General features: G+C 48.7%; 1 protein-coding gene and 1 long non-coding RNA gene across 3 annotated transcripts; one reads left to right on the top strand and one right to left on the bottom strand.

Moving 5' to 3' along the window:
- The first annotated feature begins 1,056 nt into the window (after positions 1 to 1,056).
- Positions 1,057 to 6,544, top strand: LOC119316652 (probable histone deacetylase 19). 2 transcript variants are annotated; one of them, XM_037591008.1, is made up of 7 exons: positions 1,057 to 1,689; positions 2,971 to 3,411; positions 3,566 to 3,796; positions 5,450 to 5,544; positions 5,656 to 5,719; positions 6,054 to 6,131; positions 6,263 to 6,544. In XM_037591008.1, the coding sequence occupies exons 1-7, from the start codon at positions 1,147 to 1,149 to the stop codon at positions 6,365 to 6,367; spliced, it is 1,557 nt and encodes a 518-aa protein (XP_037446905.1). In that variant the 5' UTR covers positions 1,057 to 1,146; the 3' UTR covers positions 6,368 to 6,544. The 2 variants fall into 2 exon arrangements, with proteins under 2 accessions (XP_037446905.1, XP_037446904.1); XM_037591007.1 differs by having other exon boundaries at positions 6,260 to 6,544.
- A 2,774-nt stretch (positions 6,545 to 9,318) lies between these two features.
- LOC119316651 lies at positions 9,319 to 14,182 on the bottom strand. Its single transcript, XR_005153132.1, has 2 exons — positions 13,522 to 14,182; positions 9,319 to 12,646 (listed from the first exon to the last, which is right to left on the bottom strand). It is a non-coding gene; the product is annotated as an uncharacterized LOC119316651 (long non-coding RNA).
- Positions 14,183 to 15,484: the final 1,302 nt, after the last annotated feature.

Raw genomic sequence — 15,484 nt, 5'->3', positions numbered from 1 at the left:
TTCGCACAAGGCCTCTCGAATGTCAGGGCCGGCCCTGCTTACATGTGTATGTGATGAGAGTAGATGTGTGATTAGACTTGTCTTGAGTGGTTCCTCTTTGGTTTTTGAGTGTTTCTATTGATTCCCTTCAAATTGTGAAAAATCGAACAACTTAGGTGCCCTACCCAACATCAGTTTTGCTTTGGCGCACCCCTAGAAAAGTTTCTAGACTTTGATGCAGATTAAAGATGGGAATTAGAAGATACCCATGCAATAAAAAATGTTAGACTGTTCTGATCTCTTATTTAATGCACTGGGAGATTATAAATTTAAATTAGTTTATCGTGGATGTATGAGAATACCTTTCAAAATTAATTTTAAGATTCATGTAAACTTTAGAAGGGTGTATAGAAGCAAAACTCGTCATAAATACCTTTATTCAACCTGCTTATGTATGCCATGTCCTATTTCAATACGCCTGCAATTGTGAAATTGAAAGAGAAAAAGGGCAAAAAAATAATTCAAGGCATCAGTTCACATCATCTGTTATAACAAAAAGTATTTTGGTGCCAAAAACTTTCTCTCTTACTCAGTAAAACTGTTTTTTAACACGGTATAGACGCAAGCGCTCATATATGCGCGCATAAACTCATCCCTATAAACGCATACATGCATAAGCTAACCTTATAAGCGCCATAGAGAAACTTAGTCAGCATATTATCTTGACATTGACGAAGTCACCATAAGCACCTTGTAGTTGACGGGAATGTCGCCTTCCCTAAATGCGCGTCGCCGAAAATCCTATAATAATTGCAGAAAAATGCGAGTATCATAATTTGAACTTTAATGAATATATCAGTGTCCTCCTAACTATCACGAGTTTGCCTCGGTAAAAACTGTTTTTGGATATCCGTTGAAGGGATGCTCTGAGAAAAGACGCAATAATTCATGAATCGTTTGGGCCCTCGCGAACATCGTATGGGGGAGGCTTCGATCGCTTTCTAGCCTGTTCCGCGATTCACCTCCCTCTCCCGCTCGTCCCTATTTTTCTCTCCTCTATTTCTGTTTTTTGTGCGCGTGACCTACCCTTCTGGCTCCCACACACAAACCCGCAAAAACAATCCATCCCCCAAAACCCCACCGCCCCGCGGCGGCGGCGGCGTCGCGATGGACCCTTCCTCGGCCGGCGCCGGCGGCAACTCGCTGCCGTCGGTCGGCCCCGACGGGCAGAAGCGGCGCGTGTGCTACTTCTACGACTCGGAGGTGGGCAACTACTACTACGGGCAGGGCCACCCGATGAAGCCGCACCGCATCCGCATGACCCACTCGCTGCTGGCGCAGTACGGCCTCCTCGACCAGATGCAGGTGCTGCGCCCCAACCCCGCCCGCGACCGCGACCTCTGCCGCTTCCACGCCGACGACTACATCTCCTTCCTCCGCTCCGTCACGCCCGAGACGCAGCAGGACCAGATCCGGGCCCTCAAGCGCTTCAACGTCGGCGAGGACTGCCCCGTCTTCGACGGCCTCTACAGCTTCTGCCAGACCTACGCGGGGGCCTCCGTCGGCGGCGCCGTCAAGCTCAACCACGGCCTTGACATCGCCATCAACTGGTCCGGGGGCCTGCACCACGCTAAGAAGTGCGAGGCCTCGGGGTTCTGCTACGTCAACGACATCGTACTCGCCATCCTCGAGCTCCTCAAGCACCACCAGGTGACCTTGCCCCGCCTTGCTCATGTCATTAGGTTTAATATTTTTAAATGGTTCGATTACATCCTCTCGTCTGTAATTGTTTCATCAAGTTAACTAGTGGTTTTTTGTTAACTTTCATCTACATTAGTTATGGAATTAACGATATTGGTTGAACAGATGATAAGGGGAAAGGGGTAAACTACCGGAATACCTCATATATGTTGATGCAATAAACTGTTTTTGCTACCTTTTATCCCAAGAGGCCCCAAATGAGACCATGTCATGTCATATGTCTGTATACTGTTAAATGGTACTCCCTCCGTTCCTAAATATAAGTCTTTTTAGACATTTTAAATGGAATACAACATACGGATGTATATAGACATATTTTAGAGTATAGATTCACTCATCTTGCTCTGTATGTAGTCACTTGTTGAAATCTCTAAAAAGACTTATATTTAGGAACGGAGGGAGTATATAGTTATTTTGAATGTAAATAGTGAGAGTGATTCGGTGGACCACCAAACCCTGATCCTACAATCATGGCACATGGCACCATATCATATTAGAGTATGCCTGTATACTCCAGGCAGAGAGAATATCAGTGGAAACCAAGTTACAAGGAAACCATGTTTGAAAGTTCTCAAATTCTCAAAACAATACATTATGTTAAGAGGCTATTGTTCTATTAGCATGTGAAATTCCAAGTTCAGACACAAATTCAGTACGAGGTATGAAAAAAAATCCAGCAATGAATCACTGTTCGGTGCTATTCATTGCTGAATTATTATTTTCATGCCCTGTAAATGAATGTGTTTGAACTTGGAATTTTACAATCCGAAGAAGGTGCTCCGAATGCGGTGAAGGGGTGCTCCTTGCAGGCGCCGCAGCTCGTGAGGCAGAGCATGTTGGGCGGGATGGATGGCTGCAACCATGGCTGGCGGGGCTGGGGGCAGGGCTAGGGCGTCACTGTTTTGGGCGGAGGGATCTGAGGCTGAGGAGATTGGGGGAGGAAGACAGAGGAGTTCCACGAAGGGTATGTCGAGGTGGTAACGTGAATCGTTACTGGTGGGTTGTGGGCGGAATGGGCCTTGTGCTGCGGGAACCAGACGTGTTTATTGGTATTAGATCGTGCTGTAATCTGATAGCGGACAAATAAACGCCAACCAAACACCTCCTCAGTGTCCTTGTTTCCTGACTTTTCCTCTTGCTACTAGAAATTTGGAAACCAGCCTGATGTTTCGTCCTTTTAGGTCAAGTTTTTTTTATTGTGCTATAATATAGTCTGTCTTATATTTGCAGCGAGTTCTATATGTCGATATTGATATCCACCATGGTGATGGAGTTGAGGAGGCATTCTACACGACAGACAGGGTTATGACAGTCTCTTTTCACAAGTTTGGGGATTATTTCCCAGGCACAGGGGATGTCCGTGATATTGGGCATTCAAAAGGAAAGTATTACTCCCTTAATGTCCCTCTGGATGATGGGATTGATGACGAAAGCTACCAGTCCCTGTTTAAGCCTATAATGGCCAAAGTTATGGAGGTTTTCCAGCCTGGTGCAGTTGTTCTTCAATGTGGCGCCGATTCATTATCTGGGGATAGGTTGGGCTGCTTCAATCTTTCGATCAGAGGTCATGCAGAATGCGTGAAGTACATGAGGTCTTTCAATGTTCCATTGTTGCTTCTTGGCGGTGGTGGCTATACCATAAGAAATGTTGCACGATGTTGGTGTTATGAGGTATGGTAAAAAAAAGCTTACTATCTTCTTTCCTTGGCCTCTTCTGCCACGCTTATGTTTGTAATTGTACCTATTGGAACTACATGTGTTTTTATTGCTTTGCATTTTGATGCCATCCTGTTTGTTTCATCTGGCACTTCTAAACTTTGTGCAGACAGGAGTTGCACTTGGCCAAGAGCTCGAGGATAAGATGCCTGTCAATGAGTACTATGAATACTTCGGTCCAGATTACACTCTTCATGTAGCACCAAGTAACATGGAGAACAAAAATACACGCTACGAACTGGATAATATAAGAACCAAACTTCTTGACAATCTTTCAAAACTTCGACATGCCCCTAGCGTTCAGTTTCAAGAGCGACCTCCTGATACTGAGTTCCCTGAGGTGAGCAAGTGTTCTTGCATTATAAGAAGGAATTCAACTTCTGTACTCTTTTTTCTTTGCTCCAACAAAACATGATAAGAGGATGAGAAGTTTCTGATGTAGTCTTTGAAAATCTCCCTTCATTGCTAAAAAAAAACCTCCCTTCATGAGCACCATTTTATTCTCTGTTAAGCAGCAAGGAGGGATAAAATCTGTAAATAGTATAATATTAGAATAAGAAACAGTTGCTAGCATTCTGTGGTACTATCTTCATATTAGTTTCAAGTTGATAAAATCTGGAAGACTGGAAAGATAATGGGATCAGGATGCCTTTTGTTTTTTTACAACTGATGAATTAGCACTTAATTTCCTATTTGTTGCTAAACTGCTAATACTCTCATGCTTTTTGTAACAAGGCAGATTACTTGATACAAGGGGTGTTTTCTATAATGCCATGATCTCTTATTTTCTTGATTCCATATGCTTGCTATGCTAGTCAATTGAGGTAGCCTTCCGGGATGGTACATGTCTGCTGTTGTCTTTGTTTTTTAGAAGCGCGTTGTTGTGATTTTTTTTCTTTCCTGTTTTATCTGTTCAAAATTTTCCAACTTCCATGTGCAGTTCATTTGATATGTTTGCATTTCCTGGTCTGTATTATTTGGTTAAAGGCATGGTTTTTGTTACAGCCTGTTTTCTCGTTTATTTCTACTACTACCTCTGTAAACAAATATAAGAGGTAAGTTTCTAAAACGCCTTATATTTGATTACAGAGGGGGTATATTTTATGCCACCACTACCTCAGCATTGAACCGTTTGTGCATACTTTGATCTTATTAGGTTATATTAAATAATGTTTGAACTTTGAGCTAACTTCTATATAGTGATGATGATTCGTGCCTTCGTGGTATGGCAGCCCGACTGTTTTATTCAGTGAAGTTTTGAATATGCCCAATTGAACACGTCCCCTTGTGCTAATTTCAAAGAAAGTCTAGACAGTGGACAGTAATAGTACTTCTGTTCGTAAATACGTGACTTCAGTGGCGGAGCTATACACGAACAAAACAGTGGCGTGGCCTGTCCAGCATAAGCCCAAAACAGCATAAGGGTAAAAGTTTTGGGCTCTCTTTGGCCTGGCCCGCCCAACATAATCCTTGTAGCCCTGCTGCTGCATGACTTAATAGAAAGCGCGCAGTCGAACTTTTCTAACTCTAACCACTAATATATAAACAACTACTCCCTCCGTCCCATAATATAAGAGCATTCAAAAACGCGCTTATATTATGGGACGGAGGGAGTATTTAGATGTGTAAGGCCAAAACAGTATGATTTGCTTTGTCATGAATAATAGATTCATCAGTGTACTTGATAATTTTTACTAACATACAAACAAAAAGTTAACAGCCAAAGATGCGCGTTGGAGGCTGTGCAAATTTCTAAATTGTAATCCATTTCCAAGCAGATAAAGTGAACTATTTAGTTGGTTTGACCTTTTTTGTGCCCTTGTTACATCTAGATGAATATTGTTACCACTCTTTCTTAATGTGAGTGGCATCGGATATTCACCTACACAGTTGGATTATATTCCCTATCACCTATATTCCTGGTCATGCCTTGAAAGTGTATGGCAAGAACTGATTGCAATTTGGGTACTTTGCATGTGTTTATATTATGCAGCCGGATGAAGATGAAGAGGATCAGGATGAAAGGCATGATGACCCTGATTCTGATATGGAATTGGAGTATCACACACCTTTGGAAGACTCAGCGAGGTATTTATTTATTTTGTTGTGAGAGATGGAGAGATGGTATTTATTCCTGTGTCATTGTTCCATTAGTTCTGATGGCTATCCTGTGTGCGCCTCGTGAAATTTTTGTTATAGGAGAATCACTATTCAAGGTACAAGAGTTAAGAGAGAATCAGCTGGAGCTGAGACAAAAGACCAGGTACTTGACCACATCATTTTAGTCTTCATACAGACGAGTGATTTGTTCTTTTTCATGATCCACCATTTTGTTCACAGTTCCTTGATATAAAAAATCCTAGATAGAGTGAAAATTGCTTTCTCACCATGTAATACATGGTGTTGATGGAATATTTTTACTACGATGCATTGCAAAATTTCCACCGACTATTGTTTGCTCTTCCGATGTGCGTGAAAACTGAAGGGTGGCAAAGAGTGCCTTGTAATGTTGTTAAACTTGCATGATTGTATGCAACTTGTTCGGATTCCTTGGTGCTATGCATTATGCTAAATGTGCTCTTCTTTACCTTGTGCAGGATGGTAGCAGAGTAACAGGTGAACATAGAGGATCAGAACCTATGGCGGAAGACATCGGCCCCTCCAAGCAAGCTCATGTAAGTCGGCCTCCCTTTCTATTTGTGAACTGTGGTATAAGATCTCTAGTGTACACTCACTGCCCATGGCCAGGCTTATCTAACCAAATATTCCTTTTCTTGTTGTCCATGGTGCTCGTCGCCTGCAGCAGGTCGACGCTAATGCCATGGCCGTCGATGAGCCCGGAAATGTCAAGACCGAATCAGGAAGCTCTACCAAGTTGCCTGACCCACCAGCCATCTACCAGAAGCCATGATTGTAAGCATTCGGACCGTGCGGCTTCTTGCATGTGTTTTTGGCAGTAAAAAGACGAAGTGACGAGTGGTAGTCTCGAGTGTCTGACCCATGTATACATGTAGCATGGATTATTAAGCTGTAATATGTATAGTCGATTAAATGAGCCGCGAGGCAGAATTTTCTTGGCTACGTGTAACTTTTGTCTCCCAGCTTTCTACTTTGGTAATCTTTTCCCGGTAGGTTCCTGATATTTGGCTTGTTGCATTTTCCGTCCGTACCCTGGAGTAGTCAACCAAAAGTAGCGTCAAATTGATACGGTTGGGGAAGACGGGTGAGCGCGCGGCGGCGCTGCCCCGATCTCCCTTCTCCGACCTCCCCTTCAGCAGCTGCGACCAGATCCGGGATCCCCTCGACGTCCTCTCTCGGCGGCTGCTCTTCTCCCGCGGTGGCTCCCTCCGCTATGGCTCCTCCTCCACGCCCGAAGCCGGCTTCTGCGCCACCGTCGGCGGCGGCAGCCGCGGCCTCCCCAGCCCCGTCCGCCTCCCTCTCGGCCTCCTGCGCTCCACCATGCTCGGCACCCCCGTCGTCATCGGCGCCGGCTGCTGCTCCGGCCGCGCTGGGCGCGGATACCAATGGGCAGAGGATGCTTCCTTGGCCAAGCCGATGCCCGCGACCAGGCGGCTCCCCCGCGCCGGCAACGGCCCCTGCGGCCCCGTCGGACGCCGCCCCTCCAGCCACCTCCAAGCTCGTGGTGAAGCTGCGGCCGCCGCCCGCCGTCGTCCCCGGTGGTTCGACCCCATTCGGCTTCTCCAGCAGCATTCCATCAAGTGAAGCATCCATTCTGGAACTGGAGTCCACGCCACAGTCTCTTCCGTGCGTCCACGCGATTGCCGTTGGCAACGTCGTCCCGGCGACGGCACCGGCCCTGCTCCAACAATCTGCGCCACAAATCCCGCGTCCGTCGCCGCCACACTCGCTCTCCCCCGAGCTTACGACTGCAGATTCTTCGGCACCGCCACCCACCGCTGCTGCGCTGGCTGCGACTGCCCTTGCTTCCCGCAGGTCAGACCCGACCATTGGGGGGCGGAAGGCAACAACATCCTCGGACGTTGCGCCCACTGCTCTTGCGTCGCAGATCATTGCTGGAGGCGACCGATTCGTCCCGCCTGTGCGCCCTGGTTGGGGGAATTGGCGTGGATGCTTTCGTCGGGATGACGCACCTACCGTTGAGTGTTGTGCGGCCGCTCCGCCCGGGGATGAGCTGGGGGGCTGGCAGCTCGTCTCGAAGGGGCGTCGTTCGGCGTCTCCTCCGGCTTTTCATCGCCCTACCTTCAATGCACGGCTGCCTCCTCCGACATGGCTGAGAGATAGATGTTTCCGGTGTTTGTGTCGGGGTCATCGAGCACACTCTTGCAGGGATCCAATCCGTTGCAGGAATTGCCTCCGTTTCGGCCACATTGCTCGCTTTTGTCGTGCGAAGCAACTCGTCGACGAGGCTATGCCGCAACCATGTGTTGCTCCACCGCCTGCATCCGTCATCCAAGCTGATGTGCCATTACAACCTGTCCTTGAGCAGCAGGCTGAGCTACTTTGCGTTGAGCTTCGCGAATGCCTTGTGCGTGTTGAGAGTGTCTTGGCAAGGGCGGAGGTTGCTCTTGGTAAACTTCAGGTTGTGTCGATTGGGTCTCTACTTCCCGAGCTTCAGGTTGGCTCTGCAGATGGAGAGGAAGTCGACCTCTATGGAGGGTTCTCTCCTCGTGCTAGACCCTGCTCTATGGTGTCGACTGACGTTGGGGGTGAAGTGATTGTTGAGGATGTGGCTCCAATTCTACAGATTATGCCTGAGTTGACAGTGCTATGTGAGGAGTCCACTCCACCTCTTTCGGTGGCGATTCCGAAGGAGATGGGCTTGCTAGGGGCGTTGACGGTGCCCATGACACCCTCACCACCGCCCTTGGAGTCTAGCCAGACAGACTTTATGGTGTGTGCAGGTTTGGATGCCTCGGTCACGCGCTTGCCTGTGACCGTTGGGCACGTGATGCCCCCAGGTGGAGATGTTGTTGGGACAAATACGTTGGCACCTTGTTCCGATGCTCTCTTTGCAAAAGAGCTTTGCAGCTTGCTCTCTAGCTTGGAGGCGGCTAGCCCTGGGTCTGGTAAAGTGGTTGCATGCATCCTGACCGAAAAGTTTAACAAAGACAAGATCAAAAAGGTGGAGAAGTCTCTCAAAAGCAAAAACAAGAAGAGTGATGCCTTAGGGAAGGCGTCTGCGGCTGCTTAATGGCTGCTCCTTGGTCTTATGGGCCGTCCTCATGGTTTAGCTTATCATCGTGGTTTTTGGGGGGTCATTTCTCTACATCCGAGGTGTTCTTTTTGGGGATTCCTTTGCGATGTAGATGCGTGTGGGCTTGGGTCTGTTGCTTGTTGGAAATGTCTGTAGGGTCGACAGTGCGATCTTGGGGGTTTAGACTTTGGGAGTAGTCCGCATGTGATTTGTTTGTATTGGTTTTCGCCCGGTTTTCCATTAATTAACCGGACAACTCTCTTCTTCTTAATTAATCGATGAGGCAAATCTTTTGCCTCCGTTTCGAAAAATAAAATAAAATAAGGCAATGTTTTTCTCTAGCTCACCTTCTCTTGTCCTAATCTTCAAAGGAATAGTATGTGCTAGTGCATTTTTATATGTTTGGCACATAGAAAAATAAAATAAGAATCTGCATTTTGCATGCTTGCACGAACCAAAATAGCAATAACCTAGCTACATAAATAGCTGCTGTTGTGTGTTAGCTCTTCGCCCCCCCTTTTTTTGTGATTGCCTAATTCTTAGTTGACCTAGATTTATGCTTAATCTAAGCCGGCGAGTGAAGCGCTCGCCGGAGATTAGCATGTCACGATGAGCGAGCGCTAAGGAGAAGACGGCAATAGGATAGCGGTTGTGGGCAGGGTCAGTGTGAAAGGAAACATCGTCAAAAAGCGGCCACCAGCTTTTCATATCACTGACCTCGACTACTCATGGCTCATTGGCCCAGAGTCCTCAGAGAGACGAAACAAGCCACGGATCGCATCACGCTGCCGGTGGCCCCCGTCCCAGAAAAATTCAACCCGCCGTTGCCAAACGACGACGACGCGTCGCCACCGGTGGCTACAGTTTGTTTATACGCAACACTCACCCGAGCCAAATATCTCTCTCTCTCTCTATCTACCTCTCTGTCTCGCACGTATGCTCTCCGCCGCGTCCAGTCCACACTCCACAATCACTTTGCTTGCCACAGCACCGTCGGCCGGGGCGGCAACGGCAATGGCAATGGCAGCACTGTCCCTCCTCCTCGTCGCCGTCTTCTTCCTCGCGTGCTCCGTCGCCACTCACGCGCTGCCCGGCGCACCGGAGCCCGATGCCGCCAGCGCCGCGGATTACAACGCGCTGCTCTCCTTCAGGTCGCTCGTGAGGGGCGACCCGACACGGGCCCTGGCGTCATGGACGAGCAGCAGCGCCCACGACGGGCCCGCGCCGCCGCCGTGCCAGTGGCGCGGTGTGTCCTGCGGCATGAGGGGCCGCCGCCGTGGCCGCGTCGTCGCGCTGGACCTCCCCGGGCTCGGCCTTCTCGGCACGCTCACCCCGGCGCTGGCCAACCTCACGCACCTGAGGCGGCTCCACCTCCCCGGCAACCGCCTCCAGGGCGCGCTGCCGCCGGAGCTCGGCCGCCTGCGCGAGCTCAGCCACCTCAACCTCAGCGGCAACGCCATCGGGGGCCGCCTCCCGCCGTCGCTCTCCCTGTGCAGGCGGCTCAGGACCGTCCTGCTCCACACCAACAAGCTTCAGGGGCACATCCCGCCGGAGCTGTTGGGCTCGCTTCGGAGCCTCGAGGTGCTCAACCTCGGCCAGAACAGGCTCACAGGAAGCATCCCTTCCGGCGTCGGCGGCCTCGTCAACCTCAAGCTGCTGGTCCTGGAGTTCAACAACCTGACAGGAGAGATCGCATGGCAGGTCGGCAGCCTCGCCAGCCTCGTCGGCCTCGGCCTCGCGTCCAACCAGCTGTCAGGCTCCATCCCGGCCTCGCTGGGGAACCTGTCGGCGCTAACCGCCCTCACCGCCTTCTCGAACCGGCTGTCAGGGAGCATACCCTCCTCATTACAGGGCCTGTCATCCCTCAGCACGCTCCATTTGGAAGACAACCACCTCGGCGGAACCATACCTTCTTGGCTAGGCAACCTCTCGTCGCTGGCATCCTTAAACCTCCAGAGCAATGGCTTTGTGGGGCGCATCCCGGAGTCTATAGGGAACCTTGGGTTGCTTGAAGCCGTTTCGTTCGCGGAGAACAAGCTTGTCGGCAAGATACCGGACGCCATTGGGAACCTCCATGCCCTCGCTGAGCTTTACCTGGACAACAATGAGCTACAAGGCCCTCTGCCACTCTCATTGTTCAACCTCTCCTCTCTTGAGATGTTCAACGTCCAGCACAACAACCTCACCGGGGGCTTTCCGCTCGACATGGGCGACACGATGACGAGTCTCCAGTCCTTTCTTGTGTCTGATAACCAGTTTCATGGCGTGATCCCGCCGTCCTTGTGCAATGCTTCCATGCTACAGATGGTTCAGACAGTAAACAACTTCCTGTCGGGAACGATCCCTCGGTGCCTGGGGGCTCGCCAGGAGATGCTCTCTGTGGTGAACTTTGCGGGGAATCAGCTTGAAGCAACCAACGATGCTGAATGGGGCTTCCTTACTAGTCTGACCAACTGCAGCAATATGATATTAGTGGATGTTAGTGAAAACAAGCTCCAAGGTGTGCTACCGAAATCAATCGGCAATTTGTCGACACAGATGGAGTTTCTTGGCATTGCATCCAACAGCATAGCAGGGACGATAACTGAAGCAATAGGGAACTTCATCAACTTGGATGAACTTGACATGGAAAATAATCTTCTCCAGGGCACCATCCCAGCATCTCTCGGCAAGCTTAAGAAGTTGAATCGGTTATCTCTGTCAAATAACAACTTGTCAGGATCTATCCCAGTGGCTCTTGGAAATCTTACAAAGCTTACAACCCTTCTGCTTAATACTAATGCGCTCAGTGGAGCCATCCCTTCTGCTCTCAGCAACTGTCCTTTAGAGGAGCTGGATCTTTCTTACAACAATCTTTCCGGCCCAACACCTAAGGAACTCTTCCTCATCTCAAGCTTGTCGAGTTCCATGTATCTTGCACATAATTCACTGACTGGGACTTTGCCTTCAGAAGTGGGAAATCTCAGGAATCTAGGTGAACTTGATCTCTCTGACAATATGATTTCAGGAAAGATTCCTACCAATATTGGGGAGTGTTGAAGCTTACAGTACCTCAATTTATCTGGGAACCATCTCGACGCGACGATTCCGCTGTCACTAGGACAGTTACGGGGCCTCGTAGTGCTTGATCTTTCTCGGAATAATTTATCTGGGAGCATTCCTGAGTTCCTCGGTACCATGAAAGGCCTTGCTAGTTTAAATCTCTCTTCCAATGATTTTGAAGGTGAAGTTCCGAAAGACGGAATATTCCTCAATGCAGCTGCAACCTCGGTCATGGGAAACAGTGCTCTGTGTGGTGGGATCCCTCAACTCAAGTTGAAAATGTGCTCCAGTCCCACTAAAAGGAGAATATCTTCAAAGCTTCTCATGATTATCGCAGCAGGCGCCGGAATTCTGTTGGTCATACTATCCGCAATGTTCGTGTTATGTAAAAGAAGCAAGCTTATAAGAGCAAAGCCACAGATAACTCTCCCCAATGACAAATACATAAGAGTTTCTTATGCTGAATTGGTCAAGGCAACAGATGGTTTCACATCCGAAAACCTCATTGGGGTGGGCAGCTTTGGTGCAGTGTACAAGGGAAGAATGGAAATCTCTGGCCAACAAGTGATGGTGGCAGTGAAGGTACTCAACCTGCAACATGCTGGCGCATCCCGAAGTTTCGATGCGGAATGTGAGGCTTGGAGATGTATCCACCATCGGAACCTTGTGAAGGTTATAACAGTGTGCTCAAGTATTGACACTCGAGGTGGCGACTTCAAGGCTCTTGTGTTTGAGTTTCTGCCAAATGGAAATCTAGACCAGTGGCTACACAAGCATCTCGAGGAAGATAACGAACCCAAGATGCTAGATCTCATTCAGAGACTCCAGATTGCCATGCACGTGGCTTCTGCGCTTGACTATTTGCATCATCAGAAGCCGTTTCCAATTGTTCACTGTGACCTCAAGCCAAGCAATATTCTCCTCGACAACAACATGGTTGCCCATGTCGGTGATTTTGGGCTTGCAAGGTTCCTACATGACGAACATAATGACAAGTCAGAGACACCAACTAGTAGTCGAACCGCAATAAGAGGAACAATTGGTTATGTGGCTCCAGGTGAGCATAGTTCTACTCTCAACTATTGTAGTATTGTTGCATTTGATTTTTCACATTTTACCCTCCATCCAAGGAAGCACTTAGTATCAAATTTGCCACGTTTGTTAATTTCAGAATATGGACTTGGCAATGAAGCTTCAATCCATGGTGATGTGTACAGCTACGGTATACTGCTGCTCGAGATGTTCACCGGTAAAAGACCCACAAGTTCTGAATTCGGAGAAGTGCTTAGCCTTCATAAGCACGTACAAATGGCACTGCCAGACCAAGCGGCTACTGTCATCGACCAAGACCTATTAAAAGCAGAAAGTAATGGCAAAGGGACAGAAGGGGGGTATCAGAGCAGTGAAGACATGAGAATTAGTTGCATCGTCTCGATTCTGCAGGTTGGAATTTCATGCTCCAAGGAGACGCCAACTGAACGCATTCAAATTGGAGATGCATTGAGAGAGTTGCAGATAATCAGAGATAAGTTTTACGCGCATTAGTGATCTCCTTGGTGAATTGGCAAAATATAGCCAAGGCATACTGAAGCATGCTTGTGAGGATCATGCATGTTTTCTGCTTTAAGCAATGGTTTTAGAATCCGATTCGATAGAAAATGAGAAAATATGTTTCCTTTTATTCTAACTCGAAAAAGCTAGTCGTTTTAACTCTGTACTAAGACGCTGAAAGCTGAAGAGCCTCCATCAGAGGCATTTTAAGGAGTCAACAACAATTCTCTTGATTTTTTAGTGTTGACAGGAAAGTAAAGAAATTTCAGATAAGGAACTGAAGAAACTTAACTTACAATTAAGCAGCGCGCACTTGGGTGCGGTGTCAATCTCACTGTCTCAGGATGAGGTGGATCTGGTGGATGCGGATGGACCCACTTTTTTTTAGCTTTTATTAGAATATTGTTGCAGATTTTATCCCAACCAGTACAAATACCGTTTTACATATGAGGAATACGCATGAAAAAACACATGAGGCTTATCGCAAGCTGAAAGTAAATGCCTCTAATGAAGCTAGGCTGACTAAGCAGTAAGAGCCTGTTCGGAGACGCTCCGCTCCACGAGGCCACTCCCGGAGCGGGCGGAGCTCCAGTTAAAATTCGCGGAGCGGGCAAGTGGGTGCTCCACAGATTCCGAAATTTCAGGAAGCAGGTGGACATCCAAACAGGACCTAAGTCTAACCATACTTTCCACGTAAGGTATTACGTTGAAGAAGAAGATATCCTGGCCATGAGGCTCGAAGGTGCCAGCTCTACGACGCTGGTATCTCAGAGCTCCCAACTCGCACACCTCCGTCAGCTCAGCCGTGCGCAGCCCGTAGCGGTAGATGCTACCCTCGGGTAGAACTCCCTAGCCATGGCCGGGGTGTGGAATCGTCGAATTCAGAGAAGGAGACGTGGACAGGAAGGAAGAACCCAAGAAGGAGGTTCGATTACAGGAGGAAGAAGATAAGGTTTGCTCAATACATTCTTTTCTCCTCACACACGACTGCCTCACGACTACTTGTACTGTAGCCACCACACGGCACACACGCCTACAGTCGCCTACAGTCGGCCTACAGCATACCCGGCCCACTTACACTCAGCCCATACACAGGGAATGTAGCATGCCCCTCCTCTTGAAAACAGTGTGCCCTCACGCTGATGCCAGCTCCGGCAGAGCACTCGACCACTCCCAGGTAGCCATGGTTAATGGAAGACCACTCCAAGCAATTTTGTACTGGCGCCGTGTTCCCCCACCAAATCGGACGAGCCTTGACTGGAGTACCTGCACCGGTCTGGATGCTTGAGTCGCCACCGCCGCATACTGCAGACTGTCGCCAGTGTCGGTACCTGCAACTGGTGGATCAGCTGGTTTAAGCAATGACACATGCACGACGGGATGAATCTTACTTGATGGTGGGAGCGCCAGGAGGTAGGACACTGCGCCCACTCTAGCAAGCACCTGATACGGTCCAAAGAACTTGAATCCAAGCTTATGATTGGAGCGCCGCGATACCGATTGCTGCATGTAAGGCTGAAGTTTCAGGAAAACCCAATCACCGGGGTGAAACACTCTGTCTGAGCGATGCTTATCCTCCTGCATCTTCATCCTGGACTGCGCTCGCAGCAAGTGATCCCGAATCAACGCTGTCATAGCGCTACGCTCCGCTAACCAGCTCGAGAGATCACTAGAAGTAGAACTCTGCAGATTGGAAATACCCAGATGACGCGGAAGATAGCCATACAGTACCTGAAAGGGAGTAGCACCCAACGCCGAATGATAGTTGGTGTTATACCAATACTCTGCCTGAGGGAGCCAGTGTGCCCACTTCTTAGGTGCCGACTGAACCATACACCGCAGGAACGTTTTCAAACACTGATTGAGCTTCTCGGTTTGGCCGTCAGTCTCAGGATGATTGGCAGTGCTCATATTCATTTTAGTGTCTGACAACCTACACAACTCTTGCCAAACTGTGCTGGTGAAGAGAGGGTCTCGATCAGTGATCAGTACCTGAGGTAACCCATGGAGTTTATACACATTGTCTAGATACAATTGAGCAACTGTTAGGGCCGTGAAGGGATGGGCCAGAGGAATAAAGTGACCATACTTGCTGAATTTGTCAATTTCCACCAAAATAGTGTCATAAGACTTGCTTTTGGGAAGTCCAGAGATGAAATCCATACTCACCATGTTCCAGGCTTCCTTAGGCACCGGTAAGGGACCAAGCAACCCAGGTTTCTTGATATATTCAGACTTGGCTTGCTGACAAATGGTGCA

The sequence above is a fragment of the Triticum dicoccoides genome, chromosome 6A, assembly GCF_002162155.2.
Source record: "Triticum dicoccoides isolate Atlit2015 ecotype Zavitan chromosome 6A, WEW_v2.0, whole genome shotgun sequence".
In the NCBI taxonomy this organism is placed as follows: domain Eukaryota; kingdom Viridiplantae; phylum Streptophyta; class Magnoliopsida; order Poales; family Poaceae; genus Triticum; species Triticum dicoccoides.
This window is presented reverse-complemented; position numbering and strand designations above follow the sequence as displayed.